Source organism: Odontesthes bonariensis, chromosome 15 (assembly GCF_027942865.1).
Source record: "Odontesthes bonariensis isolate fOdoBon6 chromosome 15, fOdoBon6.hap1, whole genome shotgun sequence".
Classification (NCBI taxonomy): domain Eukaryota; kingdom Metazoa; phylum Chordata; class Actinopteri; order Atheriniformes; family Atherinopsidae; genus Odontesthes; species Odontesthes bonariensis.
This window is the reverse complement of record NC_134520.1, coordinates 33,483,344-33,500,387: the sequence shown is the minus strand read 5'-3', so window position 1 is coordinate 33,500,387 and position 17,044 is coordinate 33,483,344. Positions and strand designations below refer to the sequence as shown.

Below are 17,044 nucleotides of genomic sequence, written 5' to 3'. Positions count from 1 at the left end.
GTTGTTGAGCCTCTGGAAAAGTATTTAATTTTCTCTCATTTCAAGAAAAACATTAATTCAGTGAGCCAGACAGACACTTTGGGTGGTTTCCAATGTAAAACTATATTTCTACGGGCTATCAAAGATGCAAAGGCAAACGCGTTCATCTGGTCAATGGCTGACTTTTGACTTTTGCGTTCCTCGGGGATTTAAAGCAGATTCAATGTCATAACACGGAGCGAGTTCAAGCGTCACCAACACGTCAGTCAGCGCGGCTGGTGGAGCAGATAATGAGACGCTGCTATTTTCAGCCACTTTGTTTCTGGGCACAGAGACCTCTGCCCCAGTCTCTGCAGAAGCAGCACTCTCCATCTCATTTCTTCTCCTTATTTCTTCTCTGTGTGTTCCAGAGTCGAGCCCCCCGCCGTTGGCACCCTTTGACCACCGCATCGTGACTCCCAAACCCCATCAAATAGCCAACTATTACACCATCAACAGAGACGAGGTCCTGGGCGGGTAAGGGTCCGCCTCTCACGAGCCAACGGTTTATTTTTGGTTATCGCTAACGATATAACAGGAGATCGCACACCCTGTGAAGGATCAGCTAATAGCTTTTATCCGAGGACCTTTGTGTTGCCTCTTGAAGGGCAAATGATTGTGCACTGGAAAAAAATGCCCCTCCAAAATTAAGTAAGAAAAATAACAAATAAAAGACATTTTTGCTTGAAATAAGCAAAAAAATCTGCCAATGGAACTAGTGAAAATCGGCTTGTCAAGATTTCTTGAAATAAGATGTGATATTTAGGACTTTTGAGATAAAAGTGATCCTGAAATTAGTTTAAAAACCTCTTCAAATGAAAAAAAAAAGCTTGTTTCATATGATATGCGACTCAAAACAATTTGTTTTCAAGACTTTTTCACTTAACAAGATATTCCAGATGTATTGTCTTCAAACAAGTCCCTATATCTGGCTGAAATGGAACTTGTTAGGCAATTGTGTCTTATATTAAGTGTAATGAGATACTCAATGAGACAAATATACTTGGTAAGATTTAGATTTTTTCCAGTGTGAAACTTGGGGGGCACTTGCCTCCCTAAATCCTGCTCCTAAAAGTGAAGATTACTCCTGGAATTACAGACCTAACGGCGCACGACTTCGCTCTGAAATCGAAATGACTGACGGACTTTATCGCGACGTGTTTGACTCTTCGTTGTGTTTGCTTTTATTTCATCAGGGGCCGTTTTGGACAAGTCCACAAGTGCTTAGAGAACTCATCTGGCCTGACTCTCGCTGCCAAGATCATCAAAGCCAAGAGCCAGAAAGAGAAGGTGCGGCGATAATCTGCTTTAATGTGAAACAGAATACATGCTCTGTAGTGTTATTTTCCCATTATAACTGCTAAGAGCCGTAAAGAATTACATGTGAAAATAGACGTGGTTCGACAAGCCAGAGGGAGTTATCAGCATTCCTGAGTTTTTAACTCTTTTGTTCATCCAAAAGAGATTAAATTTAGGTGAAATTTCTGTGCAAAGCTGCTCCAGAAAGGTCCTTAGGTGATCACCATCATGGCAGCTTGTATGCAAAAGCATGAAAACTGAACAAATATCCATAGAAAATGTGATTTTCCACCCCAGTGACATGTTGGGAATTTACCTTAAAGGGATAGTTCGCCTCTTTTGACATGAAGCTGTATGACATCCCATATCAGCAACATCATTTCTGAACATCTTCTTACCCCCTGCTGCGTCCTGTGAGCAGAGTTCCAGCCTCGTTTTGGTGTTGATGAAGGTAGTCCGGCTAGTTGGCTGGGGTTTAAAAAATAAAGCGTTTTGCTTCTCAAAACAATATGCGTTCAAAAGAGTAATACATTTGCATCACAAAATCGTTCTCCAGGAAAAAGTCGGACCTCACAATCGCTTGGTACTATTTTCTCTCCCTTCGTATCACTGACTGCTGCCGCCTGCCGACAGCCGCGCCTGTTACGGTGTTTGCTGCTCGGTCTACACAGCAGGCAGTGATACGAAGGGAGAGAAAATAGGGCCAAGCGATTGTGAGGTCTGACTTTTTCCTGGAGAACGATTTTGTGATGCAAATGTATTACTCTGTTGAACGCATATTGTTTTGAGAAGCAAAACGCTTTATTTTTTAAACCCCAGCCAACTAGCCGGACTACCTTCATCAGCACCAAAACGAGGCTGGAACTCTGCTCACAGGACGCAGCAGGGGGTAAGAAGATGTTCAGAAATGATGTTGCTGATATGGGATGTCACACAGCTTCATGTCAAAAGAGGCGAACTGTCCCTTTAACATCCCAAAGTATCTGGTACCGAGCTGTCCAACCTGTTCCCGAGTCGATGCGGCCTTGTTTTGCAACAAAAAAAAGCTGAAAGGATTCAGTCTAATGAGTCCTGGAATCTAGTCCACCCTGAAGGATCCCATTCCTCCTGTTTTCATGACATTATCAAACAAATTTTAAGCTCCTTTTGAAACAAAGCAGTGGCCCGTTTTGGGTTAGAATGACAAACCCGGCCAGTCGTGAATCCCAGGAAAGCCAAAACTAAAAGAATTCTTGAAAAACGTTGATTTAATTTGGGAGTTTTTGGTAGTTTGTCACCTTTCTTCAGCCGATTCAGCCAGCTCCTGTAACGGTTTTGCTATCATCTCTCAGGACGTCGTGAGGAATGAGATCCAGGTGATGAACCAGCTGAGCCACGCCAACCTCATCCAGCTCTATGCTGCGTTTGAGTCCCGCCACGACATCATTCTGGTGATGGAATAGTAAGTCTGTCAAAGGGAATGTGTGTGCGTTTGTCTGAATGTAGCAGCAGCGAGCTGCTGGCTGTAACTGTGTGTCTGCGCTTCAGTGTGGAAGGAGGCGAGCTGTTCGACCGCATCATCGATGAGAACTACAACCTGACCGAGCTGGACACGGTGCTGTTCATACGGCAGATCTGTGAAGGCCTGCAGTACATGCACAAAATGTATATCCTGCACCTCGACCTGAAGGTAAACCTTGATTTTTTTTTTTTTAAATGTTCTTTGATTTTTTTTTTATCATTATTTATTATTAAATATATATATATATATTATTAAATAATATATTATTCTCATATTCATATATATTACTCTCATATTAAAAATAACAATATAATTATAATTATATAATTATAATATAATATATATAATATAATACAATTATATTATTATTTTTATCATTATTTATTATTTTATATATATATATTAATAATAAATATCGATAAAAAATAATATAATTATAATAATATATATATTATTTTATTATTATTGTTATTATTTATTTTTTTATTTAATCATTTATTATTATTATTATTAGTTAGTACTGTAGTAGTATTTTTATTAGAATTGGTATTATTATGGTTGTTGTTAAGATACAATCATTGTAAATATTAATAATTTTATATTAATAATTATAATAATATTAATTTTTTTTGAGCTACTTGACTAATTTGAGTTTCCCCCATTGGGGGATGAATAAAGTATTTTTCAATTCTATTCTATTCAATGAAACGTTCTGACATACTGCAGCTAAAAATGTGTTAAAAATTTCTGGTCTTTTTCAGCCAGAGAACATTCTGTGTGTCAACCGAGCTACGAACAAAATCAAAATAATCGACTTCGGATTGGCACGGAGGTAAAAACGAGCGCGCACGTCATCTTTTGCCACACGTTTGAGCGCCTGCTCGCGTCTCTTATGGCTCAGTTCCTGTGTCTCCAACAGGTATAAACCCAGGGAGAAGCTGAGGGTCAACTTCGGAACGCCTGAATTTTTGGCCCCTGAAGTCATCAACTATGAGTTTGTTTCATTCCCCACGGACATGTGGAGCCTCGGCGTCATCACATACATGCTGTGAGTGGAGGCCGCTCACCCGAACACGAACATTAAAGACAAAGCAGCCGGGCCCGTAACCTCACACCTGCCTCTTCTTCCTCTTCTTCTTCTCTGTCCAGGCTCAGCGGCTTGTCTCCGTTTCTGGGGGACGACGACAACGAGACCCTGAACAACATCCTGGCCTGTCAGTGGAACTTCGAGGAGGAGGAGTTCACGGACATCTCCGACGAAGCCAAAGACTTTATCACACGTCTGCTCGTGAAGAGCAAGAGCTGGAGGATGAGCGCCACGGAGTCCCTGAAACACCCCTGGCTGTCGGACCGGAGTTTGCACTATCGACTAAATCAGAAGGTAGAAAACGGCCTCCAGTCCTCTAAAGGCGTTATGAATTTAAGTCGCATTCTGCTTGCATTTCTTTGCAGAAAACAGAACTAAAGAGTCGATTTGTTGCTTATTTTCAAGTCCATAACTGAACTTTGGGGTCAGCTATAATAAGCTTTGCTGTATGATTCCGCTACAGCGCTTCTGACTCCTTTTGATTTGGCTCTCGTCTCATAAAGGCACAGTCTGCTGCGCTTTATCAGATCGTTTATAAATGTTGGAGTGCAGACACAATCCCACTCTAAGGCATGGCAAACTAGCCAAAAACCTGTGGTGGTGGTAAAGTAGAGGGAGGGAGGACGAAGCTGGATTGAAAATGAGCCGTTTTCAGGCCTTTAGTGGAGGAGAATGACTCTCTTCTGTGGACCTTTTACGTTTGCATCCTTCCTTTGCCTCATCTTCATCACCGTTTTCTCTAGTGTTGGTACTGTGGGCTCCACAGGAGGGTCCAAGGGGGCTTTATTTATGCTTCATCCCATCTAAAGTTGTTAAAGGGATAGTTCGCCTCTTTTGACATGAAGCTGTATGACATCCCATATCAGCAACATCATTTATGAACACCTTCTTACCCCCTGCTGCGTCCTGTGAGCAGAGTTCCAGCCTCGTTTTGGCGTTGACGAAGGTAGTCCGGCTAGTTGGCTGGGGTTTAAAAAATAAAGCGTGCGTTCAAAAGAGTAATACATTTGCATCACAAAATCGTTCTCCAGGAAAAAATCAGACCTCACAATCGCTTGGCACTATTTTCTCTCCCTTCGTATCACTGCCTGCTGTGCAGACCGTGCAGACCGAGTTGTAAACACCGTAACAAGCGCGGCTGTCGGCAGGCGGCAGCAGGCAGTGATACGAAATCTGCCATACGTTGTCTTAGGGGGGGTTTACTTAGCTGGGAAAAGGAGCATGTGGTGAAGTACCCAAAACTGCATTGATCGACAAATACAACTAATTTCACTCATTTCAGCAATGACCAAAGCAGTGTTGGAGCAGTTAAAGCGAGAGGCGCAAACAACCGAATCTGTTGATAATCAGCAGCCTGTAGTTCACCAACAACAAAAGAAGCCGTTTCAGGATGGCTTCACTCAAATACGACATATTTGGTTACTTTTTTTTCATGGTTAAGTTTCAGAGAGCAGACCGGACTGAGGAAGAGCTATTAAAGGGATCGTGCAGACCGAGCAGCAAACACCGTAACAGGCGTGGCTGTCGGCAGGCGGCAGCAGGCAGTGATACGAAGGGAGAGAAAATAGTGCCAAGCGATTGTGAGGTCTGACTTTTTCCTGGAGAACGATTTTTTGATGCAAATGTATTACTCTTTTGAACGCATATTGTTTTGAGAAGCAAGACGCTTTATTTTTTAAACCCCAGCCAACTAGCCGGACTACCTTCATCAACACCAAAACGAGGCTGGAACTCTGCTCACAGGACGCAGCAGGGGGTAAGAAGATGTTCATAAATGATGTTGCTGATATGGGATGTCATACAGCTTCATGTCAAAAGAGGCGAACTGTCCTTTCAAAGGCACAAAAGCCCGAAAAAATGTATTTCGTTTTTTAAATTTTTTTTGTAAAAATGAATAAATAAAACCTGTGTTAATGCGCGATAAAATATTTATCGACGTTAAATAATTAACGAGTTAACTCGCCGAGCCCTATTTGTTAATAGGGAGGGGGGGCACACGATAAGATAAGATAATCTTACTCTGGAAGATTTTGCTGACATTTTCCGTGTTGCCGCGGTAACATGTCTCACAGGTGTTATGTTACAAGCCTGGAAGAAACTTCACTATATGCCGAGTTGGGAGTGAAAACGGGTCTTCAGCCTGTTTAAATTCAACAGATTTTTGCATTTTTTTATCACTTCAATTACCGAGTAAACCATTGAAGAGTTTGCTATGAATGGATTTGTGAGGACAGTTTAACTTTCAAATGTTTCGTTTTTTTGTGAATTGCAGAAAAACAAGTGTCACTCCACACATGCTCCGCCCCCAGAGAGCTAATCAGGTAAGACCACTTTATTTCTGTCAGCTTGCACGTCTGCAAAGTACGAATTCTAAGGCCGATTCTGGTCATATTTTCACCGACTGAGCTGTACGTTTTTTTGTTTGTTTCCTCTTAGAAACGCTGTGAGACCCCCCCCCACCACCCCGGCAAACCTTTCGATAAAGTCGGGCCCCTGAGGCCCAACACTGGACCAATACCGCTGTATCCGTACAGCCTCTGGATTACTGCTCCCTGCCCTGCATCCTCACCATGTCGGTCTGAAATGACGTCCTGAGTAGTGGACCCTTTAGCTTTGTGATGTTATAACACTGTAGCTGTGCCCACTCTTAGAGACGCAGTATGTGTCACTTTTATCATCACCTTTACCACTCCAGAAACCGAAAAATCCGTTATTCAGCATCAAACAAACACTGGCTGTGTTCGAAACCGCATACTACTCCTACTACTCATACTAACTTTTTGAGTTAGTATGCGAGTTTGAGTAAGCGAGAAGTTCCCGGATGCATACTAGATTCTCCGAAATGTTGGGTATGCATCATGAGGTTACTACTCATACTCAAACTACCCAAGATGCAACGTAACGTGACGTCGCCGATCGTCATTTCCTGTCAAAACGGCCGTTTCAAGCTAGCTACAACGAGGGTAGGTTCACTTCCTGTTTTCAAAACAAAAGCACCAATTGTATCGTAATGGCTTTCCCTATGATAAAAGGCAACAGGTATTTTATTTTGTGAAAATAACAGGAAGTGCGTTGCTCACTGCGGCTAGCTTTAGTAGCGCCGAATTCGTGGGAACAAAATTGTAAACAGCCGGTATTTTGTCAGGTTTTCAACACGTTGGGGATCTAAACGACTACTTTCTCACCTGAAAATGTTTCAAATGTTGCTAAAGTTTACAGAATTTAGAGCTTAAGCAAAATCAGCTTCAGGCCGGCTGATTTCAGCTCGGGCAGGAGCGAAATGCATTGTGGGTAAACGCTCTGCATACTGTCTGATCGATGAGTATGCAGTATGTAGTATGCGGTTTCGAACACAGCCCCTGTCTTTTTGTGCGGTCGTTTGCATGCTCCAGCTTTGAGGAAAACATGCATCCGTGACGCTAACATTGAAATGATATATTTTTGTGAAAGCAGATTTCTTTTAAGTTACAAGTCTTATGAAAATGTTGTGTTATTTATAAGTTTTGTTGAGTTTGAGTTCACACCCCGTTAATTTATTTTGTAAATAACACAAACGCTTCTCCATTTTGCCCCTGAAACATGGACGCGTCTCGGTGAATTCGTCCAAGAGTTCAACTGCATTTTTAGCTACTTTTCGCTGTGCACAGCGGTGGCTTCCGACGCATTCGTGCCGCCCGCTTGTCTCGCTTCGGCAGTTTTGGAGTAGCCCTCTCACCTTCCATGAAGGCATAATGAACAACACATACTACCTATGAATGATTTGTGACTGAAGTGCGTTCTTATGTTCATTATTTTGCTGGTTCAGCACCAGACTGTACTTGAAGTACAAAGCTTTTAATCGAGATAAACAGGATTTCACATGCTGTAGTTTGGCACATACATTATGAAGTGTAAATGCACGGTTCAGCTCGATGGATAGGCCAATAACAGAGTGGAGAACACAGCAGTTTGTTGGCTGATCCAATTTGAAATAAAAAGCTTCGTGATTTGACTACTTGTTTATTGAAGTTATGATATATATATATTTTTTAAGGTTTTCTTGGAAATTGATGAGAATAAATGTAGAATAAGTTGCTAAATATTGCAGTTTTTTTTCTTTTTGATTAAAAAAAACAATACATCAGTATTATCCTGAGACTATTTACTTTGAATTATACTGAATTTTTGTGGGTCTGTTGAAATGTAAATCTTCCAAACCTGGCAACCGTCTTTGTTTGGGTAATCCATGGAAATTTCACTGTGAACTGTTTCAATATAAGTGTTTTATTTGATCACGACTGGTTGTTTGTCAGTTGCATAATGCAGTTGAACAGCTGATCTCCAATAAAAAGCAAATATCAGGCCTAAACACACAAGACCTGCAATTCAAGTCCACAGGTGGAACTTTTCACATCCCTTAAAATATATATCAGAGAATGAACTTTCCTCATTAGGGTAAATTAAGTCTTCAAGCTTAGTTGGGATCTTTGGGAGCATGAAGAAAAGAGAATATCAACCTCCAACCAAAAGCCGTGTAATAATGTAATTAATTTCCCCCACCTCAGTGAAATCTCAGATATCTGCCTGTTGCTGTTCAACACGTTCAGGAGGGAACACACAGAGCTGTAATGGGACAAGAGCGAGGATATGAAGCACTTTAGCTCAGACACACGTACTGACGGCTGAAACTTCAAGATGACACAAAAACATTTAATACATTTAACCCCTTCAGACCTGCATTTTTTTGGCTGATCCAACAATTTTTTTTTTTCAAACTGATTCTGACTCCTCTCCAACATAAAAACAAAGTGCAAAAAACTCATTTTTGGTCAATTTTGTCTTTAATAGCTTCTTTTTTCTTGTCCATTTCAATGGACGCCACAACAAAATGGGCGTAAAATGTCATAAAACATAAGGAAAATAATGCTGAGTTTTTCCACATAGTAACCAATCGGGTATGACCTAAACATCTGGAACTGGATGTTTGCATGGTTCTGAGTCTGTACATACAGTTTTGAATGTGAACTTGATGGTGTATCACAGCGTGGGCAGGGAACAGCAGTGAGGTCATCACCAGGAAAACCCGGAGCCTGCAAGAAGAGACAGAAATGATGCAATCTGACACATGATCACAATAGATGTGTGACTGAGGATAAGATTACCTGAAAAATCTGTTTTTCCTTTAGTAACCTGTATGAAAATGAAAAGCTTACAGGTATTTTGTTTCTTTATATACTGACAGTAAACATGTGAGTGTTAGCTTAACCCGCCCAATGACTTTGAAAAAATCCTATAAATTAATGATATGATATATATTCAAAATAACTTCAAATATTATCACTTGTAACTGTTACAATCATACTGAGAGTAAATTAGTTTGGCCAGCATGAACATAAATTGATATTTTTGATTGAAAATGGGCTCTTCTCTCCGCCATGCTCATGTTGTCTGATGTCTGTCACTCTCTCAGAGCTCAAAGTCATGAAATGATTGTGATTGGATAATCAGGATCCAGTCAGTAACATGCACTGCTGGCATCATTCAATTACAGAGTATTTATTGGTTTAGAGACAGAAATATGTCATGTCCATTCCAATGGACGCAGGGTCTGAAGGAGTTTTAATACAAAGGCACCTTCTGTCTCCCCCTGCAGGCCATTTTACAGAATGCAGCTTATTTTGTTCACTGCAATGGCTTCATAATGGGTAAAAGATGATGTCTTTGTTGTCACCCAGGGGCAGTTTGATGTTCATTCAGCAGCGAAAAAACAGATATTACAGCTCTTTAAGAGATTTTGAATCTATTCTGCATTTTGTATGTGTGCTCTGGGTACTTCAGGGTGTTGGCTTCCTCCCATCATCTAAAAACTAGACCTGGGCAACGATTACATTTTCTTATCCAGTTAATCACATGATTTCCCTGATTAATCACGATTAATCGCGTTTGTATGTAAAATCCAAAAATGAATTCAAAAGTAGTGTATAGCTTTTAGCATTTAGTTTTATTCGTAATGTGCTGCCATATGAATGAAAGAAAGTGGCGTTCGTTCCTGGAGAACCATTTTGTGATGCAAATGTATTACTCTTTTGAACGCATATTGTTTTGAGAAGCAAAACGCTTTATTTTTTAAACCCCAGCCAACTAGCCGGACTACCTTCATCAACACCAAAACGAGGCTGGAACTCTGCTCACAGGACGCAGCAGGGGGTAAGAAGATGTTCATAAATGATGTTGCTGATATGGGATGTCATACAGCTTCATGTCAAAAGAGGCGAACTATCCCTTTAAAGAGTTTTTCACTCTTCCACAGCTTGTTCATGGACTCAGTGTAACTTCTGAACCCTCTGGAGGGGCCGGTGGACATCCCTCTGCATCCTGAACAGCTGGGTGCTCTGTGAAAGTGACCGTCTCTGCTGACCTGAACCTCTTTGCTGTTTCCAACATGTGTGTGAAAGATGAAGCTTTCTGCACAGCAGCAGACATGCAGTCGGAGTCCAATGTCTTGAAGCTCACAATGAGACACCTGCTTCCCGAATGAAGAGCAGCAGCCTGGAGCTGTAACGGAGCCGAGTGTTTGTTCCCTCTGATGGATCAGAACACTGCTGTGCTTCTCAGGGCCCCGGGCGCAGATATTTCCCCTTTAACATGACGATGTTTACCTAAGATTGTAATTAAATCACCCCCCCCCCCTCCCCATCATGTTGTGCTCTCTGCCAACAGTTAAAGATATCACATGGCTACTGACACTCTCAGCTGGAGCACATGTTGTTACACGGGATCAGATGTGCAGGAACAATAAAAGACCGTGAGCTGCTCAGATTGCTCGAGCACCTCTGTTAAGATAGCATCTCAAGTGATTTGGATCCTCCTCCGAAATGAATCCTCTCTTAGGGCGAGGGTATCAAGTCCTGCTCCTGAATTGTGTTTGTTTTGGCTCACAGACAGACCTGAACTGTAATAAATGTTAGCCCTCAAACCCAGATTCCTTCCTCCCTTAGGATACAGTTTAAGCTAAAAATATTTGCTATACTTTACAGGTCAACAGTGCTTTTCTCTCGTTGATGAAGCGGCACTTTATCTCCTACACTCACTGAACATCACCCTCGCACTGGAAAAAATGCCCCTCCAAAAATAAGTAAGAAAAACAACAAATACAAGACGTTTTTGCTTGAAATAAGCAAAACAAATCTGCCAATGGAACTAGTAAATATTGGCTTGTCAAGATTTCTTGAAATAAGATGTGATATTTGGGACTTTTGAGATAAAAGTGATCTTGAAATTAGCTTAAAAACCTCTTCAAATGTAAAAAAAAACTTGTTTCATATGATATGTGACTCAAAACAATTTCTTTTCAAGACTTTTTCATTTAACAAGATATTCCAGATGTATTGTCTTCAAACAAGTCCCTATATCTGGCTGAAATGGTACTTGTTAGGCAGTTGTGTCTTATATTAAGTGTAATGAAATATTTTGACTAGAAATGAGACAAATATACTTGGTAAGACTTTGATTTTTTTCCAGTGCATGTGCTGATTCATTTTTATTTGATCTGAGTCTCTGACATTCCCACACAGCCTCGCCAGGATGTTTGCTGCTTCATCTTTACAAAAGAACCTGTCTGGGAACCCGTTTTTTTTTTTTTGTATGCTTTATTATTTCACATCTGGTAACACTACTAACTGCTTCGTAGTTACAGATGACAGTGAATACACCTGCAACCAAAACGTACGCAAACAGTGTGGGAAAAGCATCAGCAACACAAGATTTTAGAGAAATTCTGAAAATGTGTTGTTTTTATTCCTGAAAAACTCATCTGTGTCCCTGCACGGCGGTGTGGTGCTTCGCACTGTTGCCTCACAGCAGAAGGGTTCCTGGTTCAAGTCTGGCTGTGGCCTTACTGTGCGGAGGTTCATGTTTCCCCCCCTGTGCACGTGAGGGTGCAGCTACTCCGGTTTCCTCCTGCCAGCCGAAACTATGCATGTTAGCTTAACTGGGGATTCTGGATTCATCCAACAAGTTTGTCTCTGTGTGGCTGGCAACCCATCCACTGTGTACTCTGCCTCTGGCCTGGAAAATGAATGGCTGGATGACTAAATAAATAAAGTAAGTAAACGGAAGAAAGGATGTAAATGTACTTTATTTATACAGCCCTTTACAGACAATCCTTACGGTGTACCAAAGTGCAGGTAATAAATAAAGAGAAGAATAAGTAAAAACAAATAAAAAAAATAAAATAACAGTTAAAGCAATAAAATGTAACAAAATCGATGTGTCAATATTTAAAAAAATATCAATAAAACCAGTTAAAGAACCGGTTGAGTACGGTTCATAAATTGAAATGTTTACTTCTTCCTCCGACCGTAAGGGGGCGCTCTGTCCAACAACTCCAGCGGCTCACGGCGCTCCTGTCCTCTTTAAAAAACCGGTTTCTTCCGCCAACAGTCCCTCTCTTCCCATTGGTCGGTCTCACTGTCGCTTCCGTGTACGTCACGCAGTGTGCCGCTTGGTTTACGGATGCTGAGGAAAGTCGTTGGTTTCTCAGGTTGTAAACTCGCGGACGGTTTCTGTCGATACTTTGAGCTGTTTTTTGCTTTTTTCGCGGCAGACTGTAAACATTTAGCCGGACAAAGATGGCCCAGTGCTCCGACCCTGCTGACGCCAGCTCGGCGCTGAACGGAGCACCGATGAACAGGAGGAAGGTGGCTGTCATCACCGGCATCACCGGCCAGGTAACATTACCGAAGCGCCCTCAGCCACTCATCTCAAAGCAACACTTTATGATGTTTTCTTTTGTCGGAAATAAACTTTATGATGGTTTCTTTTGTCGGAAATGTGTGGCTGCGTTGATAATCGGCTGCTGCTTCTGACCACACAGTATTATTCCCACCTGCTTCTCAGGCAGGCAGAGTTTACCTGGAGTTTTCTAGAGATTCAAAGGTTTATTATCATATGTGCAGTTAGAAACGTGTTTCCCTGTACAATGAAATTCTTTACTTTGTTGCCCGCACTGGATGTACAAATATAATAAAAGATGAGATAAAATAAGCATGCAACAACAGTAAATATAGAAATCTAGCTTGTGTACATAAATGTGCAGTAGTGCGCTACATTCTATCATTCTATCAGCTGCTCACAGAGGATGTGTGTTTAGGAGAGGTTTCCAACCAGGAAATGTCAGTCAGAGATACTTCTATTTCTCTTTTTGAGGCCTTGTTTGAGTGGGATAGCCACGCTAAACTTTTAGAAAAAGCCCACTAATCTTTCCACTTGTGCAGTTTCAGGGATGTGAGAAAGATGGAGTCTGAGATGCATTCACACTTCTGTTTGTGACATTATTTTTTCCCATATTCGTGCTCCTTTGAGTAACTGAACTACAAAGGCATTGAAATGGGCAGTTTTGGAAGCACAATTGAATGTAGGAAATCATGGTTGGTTCAGATTCTCATTGAGAATACAACAATGTCCCGGCAACAGCTTTTATAACCTTGAAACTCCCCGCCAAAAATGTTCTTTTGCATTGGAGACAAAACATTTTCAAGAACCAAGTAAAGAAGTTCAGTTGCCTTTTCTTCAGGCTCTCAGGATGGCGTAGCATCGGTTTGTTAACTGACATTCTTTGCAGCTCTCGTTGGGCAAAACGTGCAGCCGAATTGGTCAAAAAAATACTTTGCTGTGGTGCACATTGATGTCCTTAAGCAGAAATGTGTGGTGCTTTGGTTGGTTTCATTGAGCTGTTCGTGTTAAAGAACTTTTCTGTTGTTATAAACAGGAAACCGCTCGGTTTGCTCATATTTGCCACCAGCCTCACCCACAGCAGACCTACCAGTTAAGCTTGAACACTGCAATTTTATCAGCATGATACACCACTGAAACCTTGTCCTTCTTGTCAGAAGACAAGGAACGATTTCCAAGAACACGCCTCCACTTAGACCCGGACATTAGAAGAAAGCCTTCAGGTTATACATTAGCCACGTTTGCATTTTCCATGCAGAAGATTCTTCTTCTTCTTCTTCTTCTTCTTTTTCTTCTTCTTATCTTATCTGATCTCACGCCCTGTACTATAAGAACACCTGCTGCACAGAGCGATCGCTCTGCCATGACACTTTCATCGTACTTTCCAAACTAATTACCAACTTGATATTTATTAGAAAATAAAAGTACAATCGTGTTTTCTTTATTTGTCTTTATATTGATTTTTTTTTTTCTGCATTTAGTGATTAATTTCCCATTAATTCATGAAAGAATAGCAGCCATTTATTGGAAATGAATGCAGATTCTTCTCAGTGTGTCTGCAACGAGGCCCAAACGTGCAAAAGAAGCACTGCTGGTGGCAAGTGGAGTTTAATTGTTGTTTCCTTTGATGGCCACGTGGGGGCAGCAGAAACAACATTTGTCCAAAACGTTAATTTATTGTCATCCTTCAGCCGCTGTAGCAGATTTATTGGCACATAACTGCCTAATTACACAGGGAATATATACGTTTTAGTGGTTTTATTCATCATTAGTACCCACTTGTGTATTGTGATGAATGCAGGTAGAGTTTTTTTTGGCCAACTCTTGAGATAAATATCTTGACTTGAAGCTGCCACATGCTTCACCTGGCTGCAGGATCTGCTTTATCCTCTTCTTTGGAGCTATAATTCGCCCGTTGGGACTGAGAGTTTGATGGGTCACATCCCAGGAAAGTGCACGTTTTGTGTGAATAGAAGGCTGCTGCATGTCTGGGTTTATATGAGCATGAGAGTTCTAACTGGAGAAGTGTGATCGTACTGTTTAACGAGCACAAAAAGCCAGAGTTTCACTCGTGGAAACTGGACGTTGAGGATACAGATGTTAACTTATTGTTTGAATGCAGGCTGCTTCTGTCTGTGGTGTCGTCTCAGGGAGGGACAGGAAGTTAAACTCCATCTGAACGGTTAAAACGAGCGTCAGCTTCGCACATTTGGCCAAAGGAGTTTCTGTATTAATCATCGTGATTTCATAAGAAAAGCCAAAGCCCGTTACTTGCTGCTTTATTTTACAGATTGAAGGTTTAACAACACAATCGCTGCGTTCCAGAAAGACTTATCAGGCAGATAATTTCCCATTTTACAGTTTTTAACGAGTTCTTTTGATTCAAAAGTTAGTAACTAGCTTAATAGTGTGTGATATTTAAAGTTCTTTACGTCAATGTTAAAGGGATCTCTTGGCAGAAATGTAATCCATCATAAAATAATTAAACTACTTTCTTAAATAGAGACTGCTGTGTTGCGCCGCAGCGTAAGGACGGCAGCTCACAAGGGACACACCAAACACCCTCAGCTGCTGTTGTTTAGGGTTACCTTAAATCAAATAACATTTATTATTATTATTTCTTTCTTTACGTTTCAGCATCGTTTCAGCCCGCTGTGTGTTGGGATATTAATCTTGTTTAGTTTGATGCAGTTAATCTCATCCTTTTTCATCCGTGCACAGAATCAGATAATCCCAAATCAATCAGTTTAAGTACACTCAATACCTTCATTCTTCAAGGATTTTGTCAAACAATCCTGACAGATTATTTGGATTATAAATGCACATTCATAGCAATAAGATGTTTATAAGAAGTTTAACTTAAATAATTGGGACTTGGGAACATCTTGTCCATATCCAAGATATCAAAAAATTACAATTCCTGAAGTCATAAGTAGGGCTGGGCAACGATTAAAATGTTTAATCTAATTAATCACATGATTTCCCTGATTAATCACGATTAATCGCATTTGTACGCAAAATCCAAAAATTAATCCAAAAGTAGCGTATAGCTTTTAGCATTTAGTTTTATTTTAAATGTGCTGCCATATGAATGAAAGTGCCATAACATTTGTTGTGCAAACACACCTTTAACATCAGCATAGTTCGTGGGTTGAGCAGGCGCCCCCAAGAGGCTATAGTCCTCTCTGCAGCTGGCCGCGTTTCGAGTCCTGCATCGGACGGCCCTGTGCTGCATGTTGTTCCCCCTCTCTCTGCCCCCTGCTTCCTGTCTCTCTGAACTTTCCTATCCATTAAAGGCACAAAAGCCCCCCAAAACCATGCATTAATGAGCGATTAAAATATTTATTGGCGTTAAATAATCAATGCGTTAATGCGATAATAACGAGTTAACTTGCCCAGCCGTAGTCATAAGTGTTCATAAAGTTGGTGAGAACTTTCCATGCGGCTCTGCTCCTCAGAAGCTTTAATGTTCATAAAGAGTAGATTACACACCGTTTGATTTTTACAAGACTGCTTGAACAAGTGGCAGCAATAAAAAGAAATTTGCACATAAATGTGAGCGAGTGCACCTGAACATCTGTTCGCATGCACAGTAAACGTCATTTCATCGTGCCGGGCAGAGGTTGTCACGTGACCGTTCCCAGAATGCGTCCCTGAGACGCCTATCGGGGGTCCTGGAAAGCCATTTTCAACGTCTCACTTTCCCGAGCGGAGCTGCTCTCTCCAAAGCTCCGTCTCCCCTCGCCCTCTTCAACAGACAAAAAGAATAACAGCATTAATTCATTTTTATTCCGCCGGTCATGGCATGACTGCGGAACACTGAGAGCTCATGCGAGAGGCAGGCAGGCAGGCATCTGGATACACCATCTCAGGAGTTACTCACCGGACCGCATGGGTCACCGGGATGCCCGTAAATCAGCTCGCTAACTACTGTTCATAAATTTCATGGCAGCGTGCTGCTCATTGTGAATATTTCTGACTGTCATCTCAGTGTGAAGCATCGGGGAGAGATGGTGAGACTTGTAGAAAACCAGCTTGTGTGCCAAGGCGAAGCTTGTCCAGGGCCCCGGCTGATGCTTGTGTTTTACAAGCCGGGGTTACGGAGAGGACAGGTCCCCCCTCTTCGTCCTACAGTAAAGCTTTGCTTTGGCTTTGAGGTTCCCACTTCTTTCTTCATCCTCAGGCTGTGAAAACAACGCAGCGTTGCGCCGTCACCCCTCTAGCTGTTCCGTGTTCATCGTAATAGCCTCTTTTTTTTTTTTTTTTTTTTTTCATCCTTCGCCGTTTGATACACTCCCCCCCCCCCCCCCCCCCCTCGCCCTCCGCCGCTGGCTCTACTGACTCCACAGGATGGAGGCTGAGCGAGGGCCAGCAATAATAATCATAAAGCTAAGAATCCGTGCACACATCTCCTCTGTTGCTCATAA

The 17,044-nt window shown here is 41.5% G+C and overlaps 2 protein-coding genes across 6 annotated transcripts in view; both read left to right on the top strand.

Annotated features, from left to right (window-relative positions):
- The window catches only part of mylk4b (myosin light chain kinase family, member 4b), a 147,430-nt gene that overhangs the window by 20,218 nt on the left and 110,168 nt on the right, over window positions 1–17,044 (top strand). For 3 of the 5 annotated variants that reach the window (XM_075486026.1, XM_075486025.1, XM_075486021.1), the window contains exons 5-13: window positions 390–495; window positions 1,215–1,308; window positions 2,649–2,758; window positions 2,845–2,986; window positions 3,580–3,650; window positions 3,738–3,866; window positions 3,968–4,199; window positions 6,178–6,226; window positions 6,342–7,896. In XM_075486026.1, the coding sequence (XP_075342141.1) occupies window positions 390–495; window positions 1,215–1,308; window positions 2,649–2,758; window positions 2,845–2,986; window positions 3,580–3,650; window positions 3,738–3,866; window positions 3,968–4,199; window positions 6,178–6,222 (929 nt within the window). In that variant the 3' untranslated portion in view covers window positions 6,223–6,226; window positions 6,342–7,896. Of the gene's footprint in view, window positions 1–389; window positions 496–1,214; window positions 1,309–2,648; window positions 2,759–2,844; window positions 2,987–3,579; window positions 3,651–3,737; window positions 3,867–3,967; window positions 4,200–6,177; window positions 6,227–6,341; window positions 7,897–17,044 lie in introns of those variants that run through there. The other 2 variants (XM_075486024.1, XM_075486022.1) reach the window with 1 other exon arrangement.
- gmds (GDP-mannose 4,6-dehydratase) overlaps window positions 12,369–17,044 on the top strand; it is a 249,391-nt gene continuing 244,715 nt past the window's right edge. Inside the window, exon 1 of the mRNA XM_075486027.1 lies at window positions 12,369–12,613. Coding sequence (XP_075342142.1) covers window positions 12,515–12,613 — 99 coding nt within the window. The 5' untranslated portion in view covers window positions 12,369–12,514. The remainder of the gene's footprint in view (window positions 12,614–17,044) is intronic.